The sequence below is a fragment of the Cotesia typhae genome, unplaced genomic scaffold, assembly GCF_013202065.1.
Source record: "Cotesia typhae breed Kobodo isofemale line unplaced genomic scaffold, CoteBio_Ctyphae scaffold_13, whole genome shotgun sequence".
Lineage (NCBI taxonomy): Eukaryota > Metazoa > Arthropoda > Insecta > Hymenoptera > Braconidae > Cotesia > Cotesia typhae.
In genome coordinates this window covers 18,459,944-18,481,447 of record NW_027423774.1, presented here as the reverse complement: position 1 = coordinate 18,481,447, position 21,504 = coordinate 18,459,944, and the positions used below count along the sequence as shown (strand labels likewise).

General features: G+C 29.0%; 7 protein-coding genes and 1 long non-coding RNA gene across 11 annotated transcripts; 3 read left to right on the top strand and 5 right to left on the bottom strand.

Annotated features, from left to right (window-relative positions):
• Positions 1 to 653: 653 nt before the first annotated feature.
• Positions 654 to 2,587, bottom strand: LOC141535310 (uncharacterized). Its single transcript, XR_012480575.1, has 3 exons — positions 2,460 to 2,587; positions 1,033 to 1,212; positions 654 to 905 (listed from the first exon to the last, which is right to left on the bottom strand). It is a non-coding gene; the product is annotated as an uncharacterized LOC141535310 (long non-coding RNA).
• Positions 797 to 3,455, top strand: LOC141535306 (uncharacterized). The gene is made up of 5 exons (XM_074255174.1): positions 797 to 979; positions 1,080 to 1,256; positions 1,539 to 2,007; positions 2,505 to 3,230; positions 3,365 to 3,455. The coding sequence occupies exons 1-4, from the start codon at positions 797 to 799 to the stop codon at positions 2,891 to 2,893; spliced, it is 1,218 nt and encodes a 405-aa protein (XP_074111275.1). The 3' UTR covers positions 2,894 to 3,230; positions 3,365 to 3,455.
• On the top strand, positions 3,183 to 5,988 carry LOC141535304 (dual oxidase maturation factor 1-like). Its single transcript, XM_074255172.1, has 8 exons — positions 3,183 to 3,503; positions 3,565 to 3,622; positions 3,688 to 3,924; positions 4,746 to 5,111; positions 5,176 to 5,292; positions 5,400 to 5,500; positions 5,600 to 5,748; positions 5,841 to 5,988. The coding sequence occupies exons 1-8, from the start codon at positions 3,339 to 3,341 to the stop codon at positions 5,905 to 5,907; spliced, it is 1,260 nt and encodes a 419-aa protein (XP_074111273.1). The 5' UTR covers positions 3,183 to 3,338; the 3' UTR covers positions 5,908 to 5,988.
• Positions 5,985 to 8,042, bottom strand: Srp54 (splicing regulatory protein 54). 2 transcript variants are annotated; one of them, XM_074255170.1, is made up of 3 exons: positions 7,947 to 8,042; positions 7,422 to 7,835; positions 5,985 to 7,174 (listed from the first exon to the last, which is right to left on the bottom strand). In XM_074255170.1, the coding sequence occupies exons 2-3, from the start codon at positions 7,741 to 7,743 to the stop codon at positions 5,985 to 5,987; spliced, it is 1,512 nt and encodes a 503-aa protein (XP_074111271.1). In that variant the 5' UTR covers positions 7,744 to 7,835; positions 7,947 to 8,042. The 2 variants fall into 2 exon arrangements, with proteins under 2 accessions (XP_074111271.1, XP_074111272.1); XM_074255171.1 differs by having other exon boundaries at positions 7,437 to 8,011.
• A 224-nt stretch (positions 8,043 to 8,266) lies between these two features.
• Plod (procollagen lysyl hydroxylase) lies at positions 8,267 to 16,876 on the top strand. Of its 2 annotated transcripts, none has more exons than XM_074255169.1 (9): positions 8,267 to 8,812; positions 9,951 to 10,188; positions 10,253 to 10,593; positions 10,941 to 11,394; positions 11,467 to 11,694; positions 14,549 to 14,870; positions 15,473 to 15,577; positions 15,922 to 16,068; positions 16,275 to 16,876. In XM_074255169.1, exons 1-9 carry the CDS (start codon positions 8,737 to 8,739, stop codon positions 16,557 to 16,559), a joined length of 2,196 nt encoding a protein of 731 aa, XP_074111270.1. In that variant the 5' UTR covers positions 8,267 to 8,736; the 3' UTR covers positions 16,560 to 16,876. The 2 variants fall into 2 exon arrangements, with proteins under 2 accessions (XP_074111270.1, XP_074111269.1); XM_074255168.1 differs by lacking the exon at positions 15,922 to 16,068 and adding an exon at positions 15,724 to 15,870 and having other exon boundaries at positions 8,314 to 8,812.
• LOC141535309 (immunoglobulin domain-containing protein oig-4) lies at positions 11,722 to 12,709 on the bottom strand. Its single transcript, XM_074255178.1, has 3 exons — positions 12,334 to 12,709; positions 12,115 to 12,264; positions 11,722 to 12,041 (listed from the first exon to the last, which is right to left on the bottom strand). Exons 1-3 carry the CDS (start codon positions 12,511 to 12,513, stop codon positions 11,883 to 11,885), a joined length of 489 nt encoding a protein of 162 aa, XP_074111279.1. The 5' UTR covers positions 12,514 to 12,709; the 3' UTR covers positions 11,722 to 11,882.
• On the bottom strand, positions 13,064 to 14,481 carry LOC141535307 (immunoglobulin domain-containing protein oig-4). 2 transcript variants are annotated; one of them, XM_074255177.1, is made up of 4 exons: positions 14,212 to 14,481; positions 13,824 to 14,023; positions 13,601 to 13,750; positions 13,064 to 13,525 (listed from the first exon to the last, which is right to left on the bottom strand). In XM_074255177.1, the coding sequence occupies exons 2-4, from the start codon at positions 14,010 to 14,012 to the stop codon at positions 13,367 to 13,369; spliced, it is 498 nt and encodes a 165-aa protein (XP_074111278.1). In that variant the 5' UTR covers positions 14,013 to 14,023; positions 14,212 to 14,481; the 3' UTR covers positions 13,064 to 13,366. The 2 variants fall into 2 exon arrangements, with proteins under 2 accessions (XP_074111278.1, XP_074111277.1); XM_074255176.1 differs by having other exon boundaries at positions 13,824 to 14,481.
• Positions 16,877 to 17,033: 157 nt separating the features above from the next.
• On the bottom strand, positions 17,034 to 20,216 carry Vsp37a (Vacuolar protein sorting 37A). Its single transcript, XM_074255173.1, has 5 exons — positions 19,699 to 20,216; positions 19,415 to 19,604; positions 18,663 to 18,771; positions 18,069 to 18,590; positions 17,034 to 17,977 (listed from the first exon to the last, which is right to left on the bottom strand). Exons 1-5 carry the CDS (start codon positions 19,785 to 19,787, stop codon positions 17,631 to 17,633), a joined length of 1,257 nt encoding a protein of 418 aa, XP_074111274.1. The 5' UTR covers positions 19,788 to 20,216; the 3' UTR covers positions 17,034 to 17,630.
• Positions 20,217 to 21,504: the final 1,288 nt, after the last annotated feature.

Below are 21,504 nucleotides of genomic sequence, written 5' to 3'. Positions count from 1 at the left end.
ATTAATTTGTTAAACAAATTTTTAAAATTGACAGTTGACCGCTAAATTCAGTATTATTATGAATTATATTTATAGCTTAAATTTATAAAATTTTTCAAAGGACAACAAGTTGATACAAATTAATTAAACTTAAAAATTAAAAAATTTGTGCTTTAACTTAGCCATGAATCGAGTTGATATTCTTACCAAAAGATGGGGATAACGTAATATTACTTAGCGCGCATATGCGTAAAAAAACATATACATACTGTGTAACTGTCATACAAATAAAGAAAATAATAAAAAAACAACTCGTATGTACCACGAATGTGTTTTGCATTATATACTTATATACAATTCGTATATACTCGTATATGTTCGTATGAGAGCATGATTCACGATGCAGTTATGCATTATACCTGATTGTCACAACTGATCGCATCTTCTTACATTAAAAAACACACACACACACACACACACACACACATATATATATATATATATATATATATATATATATATATATATATATATACACACAAACACACTCTCGTCAAATAAATATTGTTTATTTACCATAATTGCTAAATCACAATTGTTTCATCATGAGTTACTAAATTGAACTTTTAAAAATAAGCAACAAAATACAAAACAATCCAAGTGACAACATAAAGTTTTTTTAATTTTTTAATTTTATAAATTTTATTAAATTATTGGCAATCTAATGTTTTATTTATATTTATCACAATAAAAAAAAAAAAGATAATAATAACAATATTATCAATCTTAAACCTCGAGATCTCAAAGTATAAGTACCATGGCTGAAGAACAATTCTCGTTGGTATGGAATAGCTTCCCCTCGAATTTATCATCTGGACTGTATACACTGCTGACGGATGAACATTTAGTTGATGTTACCCTGGCTGCTGAAGGAAAAATATTTCGTGCTCATAAATTAATTTTGTCTGTATGTAGTACCTACTTTAGAGATTTATTCAAGGTAATTCGAACTTTGTTCAAGACTTGTTAAAAAATAACTCTTTAAATATATACCTTCCTTGTTTGTTATTTTGAATAAATTATTTAAATTATGTCAACAGGGGAATACTTGTAAACATCCTATAGTTATTTTAAAAGACGTTAATTCACGGGATTTGTCAGCGATACTTCATTTTATGTACCAAGGAGAAGTTAGTATCAAGCAAGAAGACATCACTAATTTTCTTAAAGTCGCTGAAACATTACAAATCAAAGGATTGACAAAAGATAAAAATGAAGTAACTATTTTATTCTATTTATGTAATGATACTGAAATTGAAAGACATTTGATCATTTTTAGAATTTTTTTAACAAATAAATTATAGCAAGAAAATTTTATTGAAAAATTTCATCTTTAGAGATAAATGAGATTTTTATAAATAATTTTCTATACCTAGTTTATTTTTCAAGCAAAATTAAAAGATTGTCAAGTGTCTGCTAACTTTAGCCTCATTTTATGTATCTATTTTATTAGCTATCTTTTACATTCACTCATACTATTAATATATTTATTATTTTAGAAAATGAATACAGATGACATATGTACACATTTGGAAAATGTTATGAAAACAGAAATGATGGACGACGACCTGGATGTGTCTGTTGAATCTGTTGAAAGATTCAGCTCACAAGAACATGAAAATACTCAACCAATACCCGACAAAATTTCATCTCCAACCTCTTCGTTGAAAGACGATGATGATGGTAATTATGATGATGATGATGCTGATGATTATAAACAAGAGCCTGCTATCAAATCTCCTGTACCTTTTACAATAATTGATGATAATTTACCGTCTAATTTAAATGAAAATACGATAAAACCACTTGACTTCACTTCCGAGACCCGGAAAAATTCTAAATCCACTGAAAGAGTATTGGATTACACCTATAAAAGCAGTTGTTCAACTTCTGCAGCAGTTCCAAGTGAAGAAGATCCACATTTAGATTCTGATAAATCTTATACAGATTATTATGAAGAACCACCAGGTACAAAATGGCAATAATTAATGTTATAAATAGTAAGATAAAAGACCCAGTTATTGACACTGGTCTAGTTATTTGACACTTGCAATTTTATTTTAATTAAAAAAATAAAATGTTCTCAAAAAACCAATGATCTTAAAATTTATAATTCAAAAATTATATTTATAGATTTATCAGAGCTTATTTTTTTTTTTTTTTAAATTAAAATAAAATTGCAAATGACTTTTAATTTAGCTGTCACTTGACAATTTTTTAATTTTCTTTGACAAAAAAATTTGTTCTAAAAAATTATTTTTAAAAAATTGTATTTTTAATTTATTAAAATTTCTACAAGTCCATTTTTTTATTAATTTTTTTTTGCTATAATTTATTTGTTAAAAAAAATTTTTTAAATTATGAAGCAACAGCTAAATTTAATGTCATAAATTGCAAGTGTCAATAACTGGGTCTTTTACCTTAAGTTTAAGCAAAAGAATAATTTTATTATTAATGAAATTCAGGAGATGATAATCAAAAAGATGAATCATTGGAATCTTCCAACCAATCAAAAATTCCGAAGGGCCGTCGTACAGTAAGAGGGATCTCTCACAGTGCATTGCCCCTGGAGACGACTTTGCGTGTAGTCTCGGAACTAGGACCAACATTACGTGTTGAAAGAGGCAAAGTTGTTCGCATGTACTCGTGTCCATGGTGTTTAAGACATTTTACCCGGAAAGAAAATTTAAAGCTTCATGTACGTTACATACACGGGCCACTTGAAAGTCTCACTTGCAAATTGTGTGGTAACAAATATAAAAATAGTAATAGTCTTCGTGTTCACTCTTATCTTTATCACAATACCAAGAGAAATAAGCACAATAAGCCATCACTTGTCACGAGTAATGTTTGAATATTTTATTTTAAGCACTCTGTTGTATTTTATCTATTTTTTTTTTTTTATTTATAGTTGAGTATTATTAACTATTATTATTATAATATTATACAAGCTATTATGATTAATATTAATATTTATCTATTGATTAATATTGTTATGAATTTATATAAACATTATTAACAGATGCTGTTTTTATTTGAATATTTTATCAATTCTCTTTCAAGCGACAAATGTTTGCAATCAGTCTAGCGGAAAGAGTTTGATGATAAGAATTTATTATTAACACGATATATTATATAGGACTTTATATATTAGGAAAATATCCACTTAATTTATATTGTTGATGTATAATGTAAGTTTTTTCTTCTTATCACTCAAAGCTTACGTACCGCATCGCTTACATACACCCTTTTTCGTTTACTGAGTTGTAATATCACAATAGGCTTATTTATTATTAAAAATGTCATGGTTTTATCAATTTGGCAGAATAGAAGGTTTTCCGGCAATTTATAAAAGTAATAAAACGTGGGTAACTATTGATATTGTCGAAACAAGTATTACTATTATTTTTATTATTCTTGCTGTTAGCTGTTTACTTATAATACCGGGTTATACAAAAACTAAAGTGAGTATTTAAAATTATTTACAGATAATTATTTCATTACTAATTAATAATATTATTCTAGAGTATTTACACGACTGTGAAAGCTTTTTTCAGTATTCTTATTGGTGTAATAATAATGGGTAAGCATAAAAAATAATTTTTAAGATTTTTAAATAATTAAATTAATTTATTTTTGTTTTTTTAGTTGGAAATTATGGACAAGAATGGGAAGTCGGTTTCGTCGAATCAATGACACCGTATCGTGCGGGTGAACCAAGTGAAATTTTTGCACAAATAGGAATAAAAATAGGATTACGTTCTGTAAATATCACTTTACAGGGTCAGGCTCAAAAAGGATCTGTGCTTGAAAAAGAAGTTATTAATTACAATGAACGATTTGTATGGACTTGGGACCAAGGACGCTTTGGGTTTGGGCCAAATGGTAATTTTGTTATTAATAATAAAAAAAAAAATTTTGTCTCCAAGATAGTCATATGATAAAATCGGCTTTTTTAATGAAACTTGGTGTCATTGCAAAAGTCTTGACTTGGATTTGTGCATTTTCAAAGTTTTAGATCATTCTCATCAATAGTTAATTAAGAAATTACCTTGTATCTTGTGAACAATTGAACAATTTTTAAAGATATAAGCTCATCCCGATGTTACACTCATCGAGACCTTTCATTTGAGTACCCACATCAATTTTTCATATATTTATATATATTATATATATGTATATATGAAAAATATGTCAAAAATGCATTTGGGTACTCAAATGAAAGCTCTTGATGAGTGTAACATCAGGATGAGCTTATATATTTAAAAACATCAATATTTAAGAAAGTACAGGGCACTTTAACAAATATTTTTTTAAACTATCGACATTTTTTAAGATATAAGCTCATCCCGACGTTACACTCATCAAGACCTTTCATTTAAGTACCCACATTATTTTTTCATATATTTATATATATTATATATATGTATATATGAAAAATATATCAAAAATGCATGTGGATACTCAAATGAAAGCTCTTGATGAGCCTAACATCGGGATGAGTTTATATCTTTAAAAACCTCAGTAATTAAAAAAGTACAGTGCAATTTAACAAAAGTCATTATTCAATAAAGCAAAATTTTATTTATTTATAATTCACAAGTCACGACAGTCACATAGTGACTGCAAGGTTGTTCGTTTTACTATTAATGATTAAAAAAAATTTTTTAAATTAAATATTAATTGTATTGAAATGAATTATACAGCTGGACTTTTACAAAAAAACCTTAGAGAAGCGCAGAGAAAAGGACTGCCATTGCCAATTACCTGGATCGTAGATTATTTAGCAATTGATGGAGAAGGTATAAGATTCGGTAGATATTATCGAACAGCAGGATGGTACGCTCACATTGCTCTCTGGACATCATTCCCTGTGTGGATACTTGCAAATGTATTTTTACATTCTGTCCCGAGATACGTTGCGTACTGCACTGGATTGATTGGAGCTCTTAAAATATTAAGTTGTGTTATTTGGTTGTTTGTGCGAAATCCAAATCCGTTGGTGATAATATTCGAAAGTGATGTCATTACCACTTCTTATGGTTATACTTTTTGGCTGACGTTGAGTGGAGGTAAAATTATTTATACAAATAATCATAAATAGTAATAATGAAATTAATTTTTTTTATGTTTTAGGATTGTTATGCTTTGTATTGGCATCTGTTCTTATTATTCTGGATCTAAGATATCCAAATGCTCTGGCGGTATTTTTGGGTATTGATATTTTAGATCAATACGATGAGTATTTTATTCGTAAGTAAAAATATATATAAAAGGTTTATGATTAATTATAATTATAATAAACACAACTGTTGTTGATTTTACTTAAATTTTATTTTTTAAATGTCTAAATTTAATAGGAGGATTCGAGTTAGAGTACACAAGAAAAAAAAACAATAAAGATGAATCGATGGAGTTGGGAAAAATGTCTGAGCAGATATCAAAAGATCATTTCAACGTGGTTTGTTTATAATAATTACTTACAATATTTTATTTATAAAATATATTTTTTCTTTTATACTTTATTAATTGGAATATTATTTTTATTTTTATTTTGTAGATACTTCAACTGAAACGTCGCTCGACAGTTGAACGTGTCCAAAAAAAATTAGTCCGCCTTTCTCCCATGCCAATAAAAGTCGACAACATATATGATGATACTGCTACACAAGTGACTTACGCGAATCAAGAGTCATTATCATTACCCGGGTATTATTATTTTCTTATTTATAATCTATAATAATATCAATTTATAATTGATAATAATCAAATAAATATTTAACAAAAAAATGTATTTTCAGGCCATCGATTCAAAAAACAGACCAATTAAATTTAAAACCACCACTTCCAAGAAGAAAACGAAAGTAATGTCAAACAATTATTCAATTATTTTGCACATTGATTAAAAAAAGAAAAAATAAAAAATTATATGAATAATTTTAAATTCAATTTTCGGATTCTGTTTTTTCTTTACTGCCACTTCGTGACGAGGATTTATCATCAGATCTCTCTTTAGACTCTTTGTCAGTTTTCTTGTCTCTGGATTTTTTTTCACTTCTCTCGCGATCTTTATCCCTATCCCTATCCCTCTCTCTGTCCCGGTCCCTGTCCCTATCTTTCTCCCTGTCGCTGTCTTTTTTTCCATTGCCATCTGATTTATCCTTACTACGTCTATCCCTATCTTTTTCTCTATCACGATCTTTTTCCTTATCTTTATCCCTGTCCTTATCACGAGACTTTTCAGAGTACTTGGATTTAGACGACTTTGATTTAGACTTGGACCTTTTGCTGCGTGATCGTGAGCGACTTCGTCGGCGAGGGGAAGATTTTTTCTTTCGATCCTTGGACCTTGATCGTGATCGCTTAGACCGAGACCTAGAGCGTGCTCTGCTGCGTGAAGTGCTGCGTCTGCGTGACGGCGACTTGCGTTTTCGATCCTTGGAGCGTGACCGGCGCTTGGAGCGTGATCGTGAACGACGTCGATGCCGAGACCGTGATCTCCTGTGTCGTGAACGCGAGCGTTTGCGTGACCTAGAGCGACGCCTTCCTCGAGACCGTGATCTTGATTTTCTGCTGCGTGACCCACTGCGACTTCGCTTGTCCTTAGACAATATACCAATCATGGGATCAATAGCAGCTGAAATAAGATTGTGCGCTTCTTTGACTCTTGACATCGCCTCCTCGATTTCTTTTTGAGCCGCCTCGTTGCTTTTAGCTTCAGGCTTAGATATCGCCTGTATCGAGTGATATAATTTTATCGGTTTGTTGGCAAGCATTTTACCATTAAGCATAAGAGTTGATACAACTTGCGTTTGTTCATTAAGTTCAATTAACGCGTAATGTTCAGTATCTGAGTCTCGAGTACATAGTCGCAGATATTTTATTTCTATATTATTATTACTGAAAAATTCAAGCAATTGGTCGCTTGATACTGAAACATCTAAATTAGCAACAATTAGTGTCCTTCGTATTTCTTCAATACGTCGACTGTCAAGGTGACCCGGCAAAGGCGGGTACGGTGGTAGTCCGTGGGCATCTAGCTTTGGGTCTATCGTCAAGATAGTATGGTGTGGAGGAATTCCGTCAATTGAATTGACGACATTCGCTGGAAGTTTTGGTTCTGAAGGGTAAAGACCTGAAATTAAAAAAATTATTTATTTATTTATTTATCTACACGGAAAGAACAAGATGACACTGGATATCATCCCAGATTATACTCAATGATATCTGGATTATACTCATTGTAATCTGAGATTATACTAGCTACTATCTAAAAAATGTTTTCACTCAGTAAAATCTAAGACAATATCCAGTGTCATCTTGTTCTTTCCGTGTGGGATTAATATTATATTTATAATTTAAAAAATAATAAAATAAAATACCTGGAACAACAGTACCATTATTGGTAAGCTCAAGAGCACGTTGCTCGTCAGGAATATCTCCATTTTGATAAGGAATAACTATGAGAGCACGATCAATGAATACAGTGTTGGTCATATGCTGGGCCACCGCAACGCTCCCTTGGTCATGAAATTTAATGTAGCAAATTCGTGATTGAACTGGAACAGCAACATCCCGGATTGTTGGATACAGTCGTATGTCTTCAATTTTGCCTAAATAACCAAATAAAGTTTGCATTTGGTCTTTAGTCGCTTGGGGAGCGATATTTGTCACTTGGACAACTTTCGTTGTACCCACCGCCATTTCAGCAACCTTTCTCGTACGAAGGTTAGAATTTTATTAACCGGCAGTACTCTGGCTGTTTACACCTTTATTATCCGTTATTTCAATTGTTACTTAAAATGTAAAACATTGTTAGTAATTATTGTGTTGTTTTATTAAATAAAATTATTTTTCAATTGTTTTTACTTTATTAAAAGCACTATTGTTGAAAATTATCTACTCACATTGTTATTTGTACCGCATTTTAGCATCACCAAAGATTTACAAACGATTTCGTGTTTTCTATGGTTTTCTTACATGATGCTCGAAGTCACTAAGGCCAGATAATACCTAGAGGTCTCTCACAGTACTGTTATTTGACTTTTTTACTCGGTAAGTATATCTCCATTTTGACATTTTGATTTTCTACAGTAGGTATTGACGTGTTCTCCTAAATATTCTAAATTCATTGATTAAATTATTATAAAAAAAATTAAATTAAAAAGTTTCACATGTGAAAATTAATAAAAATCACAAGTGAAAATTTTTTTATTGTAATTAATTTAATAAAAAAAATTTTTAAATTAACAGCTGACGGCTAACTTCAGTGTTATAAATTCATATATAATTGTTATTCTTTTTAGAGCCAAATGAAAAATAAAAAAATCACATCTGTATCCCTGCTATACATCAAAGTTTAACTTACCTTCAGTGTGAGGGCTGCGCAAAATAAACAATTTAATTTAAGATGAAAGTATAAACTCCTACACAAACAATTCAATGTTTTTAATAAAGGCAGTAGGAGTTAAAATTATAAATAAGAGAGTGGAGAGTGGAGAAGGAAATTTCATTTAGTTCTGGATTTTATGTTCTGGTGGTGTTCCTCCACTCCTGTACCCAGTGTTCAGGTTCAAGTATTGAGATAAATACTCAGCTTGTCAATGGATTTTTGAGTTACTCCTCGGTTCTCGTTAGTGTTGCTTTAACTGCTGACAGAGATACTTACAATTTTATTTCAGCAATTTTATCATCAGGATGAAACATTTTTGGATTGTTTGTTTTATCAGCATCAACTGCTTTCTGGTCTATAAGACAGTTTCTGATAATATTGGTAATTATTTATTTAAATATTATACTTTTATAATTTTTAACGTTACTAATTTTTTGACATTTTTTTATGGTATTAAAGTTAGCTGTCACTTGACCATTTTTTAATTTTATTTAACAAAAAAATTTGTTCCAAAAAATTGCATTTTTAATTTATTCAAATTTCTTACTGTCCTTTTTTTTTTTTCATTTTTTTAATGCAGTAATTTATTTATTAGAAAAATTATTGATAATCTGGTAAATTAATTTTCATCATTTTTTTACCAATTTTTTAAAAAGAGAAACAAAATAATTTTATTTTATTAATTTAATAATAATAAATTAATGTTATTTAATTTTATAGATTTTTTATCTGATATATATTGCCGATAGGCGTATGTTGGTAAATAAATAAATAAATGACATATTTAATTTAAGAGTTCAATGAAACGTTAATAATTTATGAAAATTAAAGTAGCAGATGTTTAATAATTTTTTTAAGAAACATCATTGCAAAAAAAATTGACATGTAAAAATTAAAAAAAAATTTTTCAAAATTAATTTTTTAGAACAAATTTATTTGTTAGAAAAAACTAAAAAATAATCAAGTGACTGCTAACTTAAATGTCATTAATAATTTTTTTTATTTGACTTAATCAGTAAACCGTAAAAAATTTTTTATCATAAATGTCCAATTGATGGAGCATGAATTAGAAATTTATTAAAATAATTACTTTTTTTACAATTACAGCTCTTATTAATTTTTTACTTTCATGTCGCAATAAATAGTAAGAATAGGAAAAAAAAAAAAAAGTAAAATTGTATAAGAATGATCAAGAAATTGTTTACGTGTTTTATCTTTTGGTATCAAAGCGCCGAGAGAAGTAATTGGTGTATGGAGCTGAAATAAATATGTAACGTTGGAGGAAACCGCGCGCTTACCGAATGCTGTGCGGTCATTCGTAGTCTCTGGGTGCTACTTTTTTACTTGAACATTTGTCACATGTGCCGCAATCCTACACGAATCAGAGTAGAAATAATATTTTTAAATTGCTCTGTCATTATTTTTTGTCGCTATCGCAACGAAATTTTAATAATGTTTAATAATGTTACAATATAATTTTTATTAATTTAATAAAAATTTTTAATAATTTTATTTACAGATCCATTGGACGTACTTACAATAACAGTAGCTTCAAATAGAACCGATGGTTTCGAGAGATATTTAAGATCAGCTCGTGTGTATGGATTTGAGAACAACGTCACGGTCCTCGGTCTGGATAAACCATGGAAAGGAGGAAATATGAAGAGCCTAGGAGGCGGATACAAAATAAATTTACTAAAAAAAGCGCTAAAGAAATTTAAAGATGATGAGAAGAAAATAATTTTGTTTACTGATAGGTAAATAAAAATATTCTTGGCTTAAAATTAAATATAAATAATAATTACAATATTAAATTTTCAGTTATGATGTTATATTTTCTTCAACATTAGAAGAAATAGTTAAGAAATTTAAAACCTTTGATGCGAGAATTATTTTTGGGGCTGAAAAATTTATCTGGCCTGACAAATCACTTGCCTCTAAATACCCAAAAGTTTATCACGGTGAAACTTATCTGAATTCCGGTGGGTTCATTGGATATGCCTCCGATGTATATGCTATATTAAACGACAAAAAGATTAATGATACTGATGACGATCAGCTTTATTACACAAATGTTTATTTGAATGAAAATCTAAGAAAGAAACACAAGATTAAACTTGACCATAAGTGTGAAATTTTCCAAAATTTATTTGGATCTATTGGTAATATTTTTTTTTTTATTTTAAAAACAATTATAAATTATTTACAAACAGTTGTAAATTATTTAAAAATAACGGCTGCCCAATTTTAAAACACAGTAACAGCAAAATTTTTATATCTGATTTTTTTCAGTATTGCTGCATTTCTTAGAACTTTTAGACCTTACTTTCAAGTAATTTTTCTTAAAAATATTTATATTCAAGTATTTTCTATTCATAAATCAAAAAACTTTTTTTTAATAAGAAAAATTTAAATAAATCTTAAAATTATCAGTTACTCTGTTTTGAAATTGGGCAGCCGATAGTTATAAATTATTTACAAACAATTTTTACAAATTTTATTTTTTTAGAGAATATTGAACTACGATTTAAAGAAGATGAAGCTTATCTCCAAAATACACTATACAATACAGTACCAATGATTATTCACGGCAATGGTAACGCAAAGCTGGTACTAAATTCTCTCGGAAACTACTTGGCAAAAGCCTGGAGTCCAGAGGAGGGTTGTTTAAATTGTTGGGATAATACAATAGAACTTTCAGAAGAAGAACTCAATACTTATCCGCCCATTTTAATAGCTATTTTTATCGACAAAGCTACTCCATTCCTCGAAGAATTTTTCAACAGAATTTATCGGCAAACATACCCCAAGTCTAGATTGCATTTATTTGTTTACAATAACGAAGTATATCACGAAAAATTGGTACAAAATTGGATTGACAAATTCAGCGGTCAATATAAAAGCACGAAAGTTATCACTCCATCGGATCAAATTGATCCAGCAACTGCTAGAGATCTTTCTCTGTAAGTATTTTGAATAAAAAAGTTTTTTTTTTTTACTCAGAATGCTATAAAAAAATTTTTAATTAATTTTAGAAACTACTGCTTACTCAAAGAGTGCTCTGGTCACTTTTTCATCGAATCAGTGGCTCATTTAGACAACGAGCACACCCTAAAGTTACTCGTAGAGCAGCAGAGATCAATTGTAGCACCTTTATTATTAAGACCTGGACAAAGTTGGAGTAATTTCTGGGGGGCTGTCGCCGACAACGGATACTACGCCCGCAGTTCAGATTACATGGAAATAATTGAAAATAAACGCCGGTAAGTTTTTAATTATTAAAACAACTATTAATTCATATAATTATTTTATTTTCTACAATTACATAACTAGGTACAAATAAAATGAAAACAAATATTTTATTTGAATTATAAAGAACAGTGCTATTAAAAATATATCATTATTTTATTATTATTTTTATTATATTTATATCATGATAATAACAACGAGATTAATCGAAAGCAATTGAAAAATCGGTTTTGAATGATCGTCGATCAATGGCATACATATTGTCCGCCGTGCATTCGTACACACCAGCGTCCATCTGTGTGGCAGGGTCTATTTCTAATTTTGATTTAACCGTATCATTTTTCAATTCCCACTCATGAACCTGTTGTAAATAATTTATTTAAAAATAATTCAATATTATTTAAATAATAATGATAAAATATTTTTATACTTACATGTAAATATAAATGGGTGTAAATTTCAGCACCGTCTTTAAACCAGGTAATATGAGGACGTGGTGAGCCTCTAGCTACGCAAAGAAAAGCTATTTTGTGTCCTAGAACGTACTCAAGATCGAAATGTGAAGCCAGAAGTATTTTAGCACCCTAAATATTTAATATATTAATTAGTAAAAATTAATAATAATTATTATTATTATTAATGAAACTAATTACATTATTATTGTTATAGTACTGATCACTTTCCGGATCGCGATATTTGCCGGTGATTGGTAAGCCAATTTGAACACGAGACTTGCTTCTAGCTCTTGTTTTTCCTCGACGAGCTGCTATTTCCGGACAACTTATCATCAATATCACTAGCAATAAAAGAGCAATCGTAACTGCTCGTGCCATAATCAACAATATAAGATTCTTACAATAATTTTTGTTCAGCTAAATTGAAACACTTGAGACAAATTTTTTGTATTAATTTAAATGGGTGTCGACAGTAAGGTGAAAATTTCCTTACGACAGACAAATATCGCGATTCGACGGTGACATGGAACACAGATCTCTAACTGACAGTCATCACTCGTGACTCCCCTAGTTGTTCTCTCCTATTCATTACAGTAGACTTATAGCTCAATAGAAACAGAGCTACGAATAAATTACAATCGTTGACATTAAATTCTACATCCATTAGTTACACAGCAGCACTTGCAGTCTCAATCTCCCTTGTTTCATTGTTATCCACTCGATTTGTACTTAATCCATTAAACTTTTAACAAAAAATAACCCGTATACATTTATACATCTATACACATATACTAACTAATTTTTTTATACGCAACTATATGTCTATTTATTGATACTCTGGGTTTTTCAATCACTAAATACCAAGTCAAATTAATTAATTATATTTTATTTTATTTATTTCAAAGAATAATATTATATATATATATATCATAAGAGTACATAAATCATAACATGATGATATTATTACAGATAATTTAAATCATTTTTCATAATTATTTGAGCAATCAAATAAAACTAGGGGAGATCTCGTTTACAGACAGGGATAAAGTGCAAAATTGGTGATTTTTAAATATCTATACACCAAAAATAGGCTGTCTATTTAAATAACTTATTATTATTATTTTAATTACTGTTTGTACATTTTTTTTAAATTATTTTTAAACGCAATATTTTTTAGTATAATAATTCGTGTATATTTTCATATTTTATTTATTACAATAATAACAATATACTAATAAGAGATCATAACGTAATCGGTTCGAAAACCCCGACGATCAACGGCATATTGGTTGTCAGCTTGGCACGAATAATAACCAGCATCTTTTTGAGTTGCTGGATCTATTTCCATTTTAGATTTAATAGTATCGTTTCCTACAGCCCACTCGTGAACCTATAAATTAGTCAAAAAAAAAAAAAAAAAAATTAATTATCATAATTTTAATTGCAGATTAATTAGATGTCTTACTTGAAAGAATTTGTGATGATAAAGTTCAATATCGTCTTTGTACCAAGTTATTTCTGGTCTTGGAAATCCACGCGCCATGCAGAAAAAAGTGATCTTTCTTCCCAGCATGTAATCCAATTCAAAGTGTGAAGACTTGATGATCCTTGCGCCCTTAAAATTAAAATAATTAAAATAATTATTTATCACTTCAGTTGAAGAGATTAATTGATAATTATAAACTTACATCTTTATTTTCATAGTAACCACTATTGGTATTGCGACCGGGAATAATAACCGGCATTCTCGCACTGTATATCCGTCCTCTGCCTCTACCGCGTACTCCAGCTCTGCCAATCCCACCCTTAGCGGCCTCCACCGTCCCCCCGAGCATCATCACAAGCAGAAAAATAGATACAATTAACCGGTACTTCATTTGTCCTGTTTCTGTTATTGAAAATAAAATTTTGAAAGTAAGAGAAAGTAAAATAAATTTTTAGCGATTAATCTTAAAGCTAAATGAGATGTTATTATCACTAAAATTAAATAGACATTATTTATAAATAATAACAAAGCAATAACACTTGTCTACTATTTAATTAAATAGTTATTTAATACGTAATACGCGTAATTACGTTAAAACAACTTGTTATACTGGTATTGTCTGACAAAACAGTTAATATCGCCGAGCCGAAAACATGAATGGATGCAACCCGATGGAACCGCTAAGCCACAGTGTCAGAGTGTTATCAATCTCAATTGGATAATTATACACAACCAATTGCTAGTTGGGTACGACCAATCACGACATCACTATTCGACTACCTAAACATTTTCGCCTTACTATTATTAACCTTCGAAATTACTCTACTCTCCAGTTTGTGCAGCTCTTGCATTACATCAATGAAAACATTGCAATTTAATCACTTTAATTTTTAATTTAAAAAAAAATTTTTTTTTTTTATTTTTTAGAGGACTGTGGAATGTACCTTACATTGCTAATTGCTACCTGATGAACGTGACAATCATAAGCCACGCAGAGACCCGGCCTGTTTTTGTAGCCAATGACTTGGATCCAGACATGTCTTTTGCTATCACCAATCGTCAGAGGGGTATCTTTATGTACGTCAATAATCGTCTCGAGTTTGGTCATCTGGTTAATCCTGAGACTTACAATATTCAATACACCAATCCAGATTTGTATGAAATATTCAACAACAAAATTGATTGGGAGAATCGTTATCTTCACGTTAATTACTCCAATAATTTCGATGAAGACAATAAACCTGTTCAGGTAATTTATTTTTAAGGCGCACAACTACTGTGCAAATTTTTAAAAATCGATTTTTTTTTTTTCATATTTCGATAAGTTACACCTTTGAAAATAACACATTAAAAATTTTTAATCGATCTCTTGAATAGTTTTTGAGTTACAGCCATTTAAAAAGTAGCCGCTCGGCAGTTAGAATAGGATCATTTTATCTTCAAACGCGTTTTTCTCAAAACAGCATTTTTCAAATTTGTTGGAGTGATTACTCGGAGACAAGTGATCCGATCACTACCAATTTTTTTCTGCATGTTCTGTATATAATTCTCCATTCAATAACCCTCCAGTTTTTTGATCTGATCAAAAATCGAATTTTGGCAGCTCAAAAAATGATCAAAATTTTGGGTAAAAATTAATATTATTAATATTTAATTTTTTTCTTCAAAAATTTTACCGTATATCCTTAAAATATATATAAATATGCCCTTCAAATTTTAAAACAATTGATACAGTAGTTTTTTTTTTTTTTTTATTTCCAAAAATTGCCTTTTTTTTAGGCTGTCACACTAGTTGTGCCTCTTAAATATACCAGCTATTATTTTTATGTATTATATTATTTATATTTTTAGCCATGTCCAGATGTGTACCGGTTCCCGATAGTCTCGCCGAGATTCACCCGAGAATTTATTGAGATTATGGAAGCATTTGGTCAATGGTCTGATGGATCAAACCAGGTGAGAATAATAAAAAATAAAAATTAATTATGGTAACTATAATATTAAATAATGACTGTTAATAGAGCAAGAGCAGGTGTTTGAAAAAAAAAAAAAAAATATGAATAGCTAAATTTATAACGCGTATTGATAAAATAAATTAACAGGATAGTCGACTACAAGGCGGTTATGAAAATGTACCAACGCGTGATATTCACATGAATCAAGTCAATTACGAACGAGAATGGTTGTATTTCCTGAAGGAGTACGTCCGACCGCTGCAAGAGCTTGTTTTCCTTGGCTACTTCCACGATGTAAGATAAATTGTTGTTACTATTTACTACATATCTGCATGATATTTTTAGGATGATCGACTAGACAGTGGGTATGAACCAGTTCCAACTCGCGATATCCACATGACCCAAGTGGGTCTCCATGAAACCTGGCTCGAGTTTCTAAGGGTCTATGTGAGCCCTTTGCAACAAATGGTTTTTCTCGGATATTACGACTATGTAAGCGTCCTAATTATTTAAATTCAATTATCAGCACCATGGTTGAGGTTTATTGGATTTGAATTGTTAAATTATTTTTATGTGAGCACATTGGTTCTGGTTCTGGATTGATCAACGTATATTGATTGCACTGTCGTATAATTATTGTTTTATTCTGTAAAATAATTTTTTTTTTTTTTCCCCCCATTGGTTGTTTATTTTTACAGCCGCCAAAATCGTTGATGAACTTCGTCGTGAGGTACAAACCAGACGAACAACCTTCGCTGAGACCACACCACGATAGCTCGACGTACACAATAAATATTGCGTTAAATAAAGCCGGAGTAGATTACGAAGGTGGCGGCTGTCGATTCATTCGTTACAATTGTTCAGTCACTGACACTAAACCTGGCTGGATGCTGATGCATCCCGGACGATTAACTCACTATCATGAGGGTCTATTAGTTACTAAAGGAACTAGATACATCATGATATCGTTCGTCGATCCGTAATTCAATGACCGCGCTAGTAAATAATGAATTTCAAATTACAAATCATTTCATTATTTTTTATCAGTCAATTACCGGTGATATTGATAATTCACTATTATTATACGTATTATTTCATTCTGTATTATTTATACGTACTGAAGAAAAAAAAAAAAAAAAATGTTTTCACTGTCAATTTTTACACAAGAGACTAATTACAATTAATATTTTATAATTATGAATTATAAACCAATTTATATAATATACTAAGTAATGTAAATAATTATAATGATATAAAGTGATTTTTAAATGAATAAAATATAACAATTGTTTAATATAAATTTTTTTTTTTAATTTATTTTTTCCATAGACTTTTTTTTAAATATTTTATACAACCGTAATATTTTATTACGCAGTTTATCTAATTTAAATTTACTTAAAATGAGAACGCAAATGCAGAAGAGGAAAGTTATAAGAAAATATAACAGACACTCGCAGTAAGTCTATTATTATTATTATTTTTTTCTTTTTCAGTTGCATTCATTTTTTCTTTTAAATACATAAATATAAAATTAAATAATTTATTTTTTTTTCAATAAAGAATTTAAATTGTTTCTTGTTAACTTTTATTATGCGTACGTTTAATAATTTTTATTTAAAATGTATATTTTTATATTTTTCTTTAGTATAAGGAACGTTAAATCATTAATCTCATTACTATTTTAAATACACTTAAGCTTCTTATCGTGATGCAGTAACACCATTGTACATCCCTGAATGTAAGTATATAATAAATATATTTTTTACTTTTTATTATTTACAAGATAAAATAGATACTCATTACTCGTGTGTGTATATTCCGTTGAATTAAAATGAAAATTTTATAAACGTTGAATCTAATGATAATAAAATAATTTTTAATTTGATACCGAGTTGGATGATTGTAGCAAGTATTTACGAAAGTAATATTTACAGTCTGTTTACATTTGTCAAAAGATAATATTCATCTAAATTTTCACAAATTAGCAATTATATAAGTAAAAAGTAATTTTTTTTTTTTTTTTAATGATAATAATGATTATTTATTAGTATTAATTAATAACCAGCTCGTTTTAGTTCATTCAACTGATGTGCCAATTTTTCCTCCTTAGTCCGACGTGCTTGCCCTAATTTACGGCACTCAATGTAGCTGTTCAAAAAACGTTCAACGTCTATTTTACGTTCGAGAAAATTTTCAGCAATTATTTCACTTTGCTCATGACTTTCATCGGCAGCCTTTCTCAGACACTCGCGTATATGATCTGGCGCAAATACTTGCGATAATTTGCTATATTGGCTAATTAAATTATCATAATGTGCTTTAAGTTCCGATACACTTTGGATTTTCGATGCTACTTCTTCTTTTAATGTTTTTAATTCAGTCTCTTTGGATAAATTATCATCTAAAATACAAGAATAATAAATAAATTAATTAAAAATAATTAAAGCTTTAATAAATTAAAAATAAACAGGAATAAATTTTAAGAAACTTACTTGCTAATCTTTCAACGTTATCAATAGTCTCATCAATCAATAAATTAATATCCTTAAGCTGGGAATGTTGACTTAAAAAAGCATCAAGACTATCTGTTTCTTCAGCAAGCTTTATAAGTTGCTCGTTCGTTAAATTATTAAGCTCTGGAAATTCTGGACTCGATACCACCGTATGAGACGAGGGATTTACTGTCATAGGTTTATTATAACTCGTGACATTGTAATTGTGAGAATTTATGTAACTAACTGGCCGGTGATCACTGGAGTACTGAGCAGGACTGGCAGTGCCGATCGAATTGGAATTGCCAGGACTACCAGTTGTCGTGTACGTTGGACGGTGTAGAGACGATGTAAATTGATCTTGATTTGATATGCAAGAGTTGACATAGTTGTATTTGTAATTACTGCCGCTGCATGTTGAGTATGCCGGATACTGTGAGTTGTAATATGTGTTATATAATGTCGATTGTAATTCAGGATAACGTTGAGCACCGTATACAGGTGATATTCGTTCTTGTAATTCTGAAAAATAAATAATATTAATTATATAATTTTATTAATTTTAAAACTACTGTATTAATTTTAAAAAATTACCTCTTGATTGATTGGTCAGAGAAGCATCATCAATTAATTGAGGTGGATTTTTACTAAACTCTCTTATAATTGCTTGAACAACACGACCAAGATCGCTGTGTATTGTAAACTGTATAAATAATTACGGAATTAATTATCAAAATTATAATGAGGCTAAAGTTAGCATACACTTGACAATTTTTTGATTTTTCTTGAAAAATGAACTAGGCATAGAAAATAATTTATAAAAATGTCATTTAAAAATTTTCAGAGCTTCTAAAGATGAAATTTTTAAATAAAATTTTCTTGTTAAAAAAAATTCTAAAAATTATCAGATGTCTCTCAATTTCAATATTATAAATTATATTATTTTTATATGAGAATTAATTTAGCAGCTATTTATAAATTTGTAGAATTTTTTAACAAATAAATTATGGCAAAAATAAATGAGAAAAAAAATTGATATTTAGAGTTTTTAAAAAATTACTAATGTAATTTTTTAAAAATAGTTTTTCAGAAAAGATTTATTTGTTAAATAAAATTAAAAAATTATCAAGTTGCTGCTTATATATATATATATATATATATATATATATATATATATATATATATATATATATATATATATATATATATTTTTTTTATATTAAAATTCATAATTTTATATGTTTAATTGCTGTATATTTCCGATTGGCGTTTGAACTTCTAAATAAATAAATTAATAAATAAATAAATATATAAATATGATGAGTAATGTGTTAATGAAGCATTACATTTAATAATCCTGGAGCACTTGTAATCTCACTGTGCTCATTACACCAAGGATGTGTTATTGGTGGTGAAACTCTGAGTATTGGTTTTTCCAATGGAAATTCTGGTGGTAGAGATACCATAATAGCCATACGTGCTTCTCCAGCATCGAATTGCACCTGATAATCAGCATCTTCCCTCAATTCAACTACACTATAACAATAAAATAAATAATAAAATTAACTAGTGATTAATACTTTTATAGGTTATTCAAATAATAATAAAATAAATAAAAATAATAACTTACTTATCATTAAAAATTTTCAATGTGTCTATCTGACGTTTTCTTTTGACAGCAGCATTTTCATTTTCTCCACAGAATATTCTTGATATCATTTAAAAGCCTTAAATTTGAATAATACATCCGTTTAATTGTCAATCGCACTGTCAAAACGTTCTCAAGTATTAATTTTAAATCAACCGTAAAAATAATAAATTATCCGTGGTGATAATTATGATGAAATATTCACTTAAATTTTAAAGTTAATCATTAAAAAAACTGATATGAGCTGAGCTCATAAAATTCAATGGAGAACAATGAAGTAGTGGAACTTAACAATATATATACAACACTGAACAACTGAGCTCACTCTTTGACTTGCTCTGCACTACTCCAGCAGCAACAGATAGATGGATATCAATGAGAGACGGGAGATGAAGGTGAAGTGAATTCTATCTGGGACTACTTGACGGCTAGGGATCTAAAGGGGCCTTGGAAATTTCATAAATCTAATCAGCCGACTCCGCATACTACTCTTACTTACTACTAATTATTTATATACATACATGTAAGAGTATACTAAGTATACAATTGTCTTTTCGAATCATTACAAATAGGAAAAAAAATCTTTCTCTAGATGGCGACTCGGTTTTTGTTTTTTCGGATAAATAAGTTTTCGGTAAGTTTCGTTTACACGAAAATGACATAAGCCGAATGAGAATTAAACTAACTAAAGTATGTAAAATTTTATAATAATGCAATTATTATAAAAAAAATTAAATTAAAAAATTCCACATGTAAAAATTAATGAAAATTACAAGTGAAAATTTTTAGAAGGATTTTTTTTTATTGTAATTAGTTTTTTAAATTGACAGCTAACGGCTAACTTCAGCATTATAAACATCTATATGTTAGACATTTCTATTGAATATATTTCTAGAGAATATTTGTATGGAAAAAATTTGTCTATTTGACAATAATTACACGCAAAAATAAGTCCAGGTACAATAAATCTACTGGAGATTAAGGTAGTTTTCCAATTATAGCATAGAGCGCATTATGCGGCATAATGTTCAACGTTGAATGTTCCAACTACAGCAACGCTTCGCACAATCGAGCATAATCGAGCACTTTTAAAAGTACTATTCTCGTGTGATACTCGCAATCAATACCAATTTAGTGACAGAAAATTAACAAGCGTTTTTTATTCAAGTTGGCATTGTTCGAAATTTTGTTTATACATTATCGTTCAAAAATTTGTAAGGCTTTATTTTAACATGCCAAAACAAATATTTTACATTAAGATCTATGATTAAAATTTTGTGATACTTGAAAGTTTATGATAAATGGCAAAACAAATAAAATAACATATTTCAAAGTTTTTTAAATTTTTTATTTAAGTATTCTATTAAGTACTGTCATAACTACGTAATTGAGAGATTTCTTTAATTTGGTTATAAACAGTGAATTATTTATCTAATAAATGACAATTCTTTATCGTTTCAATTGATTTTGACAATATCATTTTTACAATTCAATTGACAAGTCGTATCGGAAAGTGTCGATATATTTTATTTTGAACTTAGATAACTATGAATATTTATTTTTCAACACTGAGCTTAGCACACTCTGCTGAAGCATTTGAAAACTAATTCACGTTCCAATTAAGCTTCAGCATAATTAAGTATTGTGCGCCACTGAGTCGCATTATGCTCTGTAATTGGAAAACTACCTAAGTCCGTGAAAAAATATTTCAGGTAAAATAAGTAAATGTAAATTTACTATAGTATCTGCTATAAAGTCACATGCACTGTATTTAATAATACTGAAGTT

Excerpts from the sequence above, each read along its gene's own strand:
- LOC141535307 (XM_074255176.1), bottom strand. The coding sequence starts at position 14,012 with ATGAAGTACCGGTTAATTGTATCTATTTTTCTGCTTGTGATGATGCTC. Across the intron at positions 13,751-13,823 it reads GTTACTATGAAAATAAAGAT|GGCGCAAGGATCATCAAGTC; the intron begins GTAAGTTTATAA and ends TTTAATTTTAAG. Across the intron at positions 13,526-13,600 it reads ATCATCACAAATTCTTTCAA|GTTCACGAGTGGGCTGTAGG; the intron begins GTAAGACATCTA and ends ACTAATTTATAG.
- Vsp37a (XM_074255173.1), bottom strand. The coding sequence starts at position 19,787 with ATGATATCAAGAATATTCTGTGGAGAAAATGAAAATGCTGCTGTCAAA. Across the intron at positions 19,605-19,698 it reads TTGAAAATTTTTAATGATAA|TGTAGTTGAATTGAGGGAAG; the intron begins GTAAGTTATTAT and ends TTATTGTTATAG. Across the intron at positions 18,591-18,662 it reads TCTGACCAATCAATCAAGAG|AATTACAAGAACGAATATCA; the intron begins GTAATTTTTTAA and ends TTTATTTTTCAG.
- LOC141535304 (XM_074255172.1), top strand. The coding sequence starts at position 3,339 with ATGTCATGGTTTTATCAATTTGGCAGAATAGAAGGTTTTCCGGCAATT. Across the intron at positions 5,293-5,399 it reads ATACGATGAGTATTTTATTC|GAGGATTCGAGTTAGAGTAC; the intron begins GTAAGTAAAAAT and ends TAAATTTAATAG. Across the intron at positions 5,501-5,599 it reads CAAAAGATCATTTCAACGTG|ATACTTCAACTGAAACGTCG; the intron begins GTTTGTTTATAA and ends TTTATTTTGTAG.
- LOC141535309 (XM_074255178.1), bottom strand. The coding sequence starts at position 12,513 with ATGGCACGAGCAGTTACGATTGCTCTTTTATTGCTAGTGATATTGATG. Across the intron at positions 12,265-12,333 it reads AGTACTATAACAATAATAAT|GGTGCTAAAATACTTCTGGC; the intron begins GTAATTAGTTTC and ends TTAAATATTTAG. Across the intron at positions 12,042-12,114 it reads ACACCCATTTATATTTACAT|GTTCATGAGTGGGAATTGAA; the intron begins GTAAGTATAAAA and ends TATTTACAACAG.
- LOC141535306 (XM_074255174.1), top strand. The coding sequence starts at position 797 with ATGGCTGAAGAACAATTCTCGTTGGTATGGAATAGCTTCCCCTCGAAT. Across the intron at positions 980-1,079 it reads ACTTTAGAGATTTATTCAAG|GGGAATACTTGTAAACATCC; the intron begins GTAATTCGAACT and ends TTATGTCAACAG. Across the intron at positions 2,008-2,504 it reads TTATTATGAAGAACCACCAG|GAGATGATAATCAAAAAGAT; the intron begins GTACAAAATGGC and ends AATGAAATTCAG.
- Srp54 (XM_074255170.1), bottom strand. The coding sequence starts at position 7,743 with ATGGCGGTGGGTACAACGAAAGTTGTCCAAGTGACAAATATCGCTCCC. Across the intron at positions 7,175-7,421 it reads TAATGGTACTGTTGTTCCAG|GTCTTTACCCTTCAGAACCA; the intron begins GTATTTTATTTT and ends TTTTAATTTCAG.
- Plod (XM_074255169.1), top strand. The coding sequence starts at position 8,737 with ATGAAACATTTTTGGATTGTTTGTTTTATCAGCATCAACTGCTTTCTG. Across the intron at positions 11,395-11,466 it reads ACTGCTAGAGATCTTTCTCT|AAACTACTGCTTACTCAAAG; the intron begins GTAAGTATTTTG and ends AATTAATTTTAG. Across the intron at positions 15,578-15,921 it reads GGTCTGATGGATCAAACCAG|GATGATCGACTAGACAGTGG; the intron begins GTGAGAATAATA and ends TGATATTTTTAG.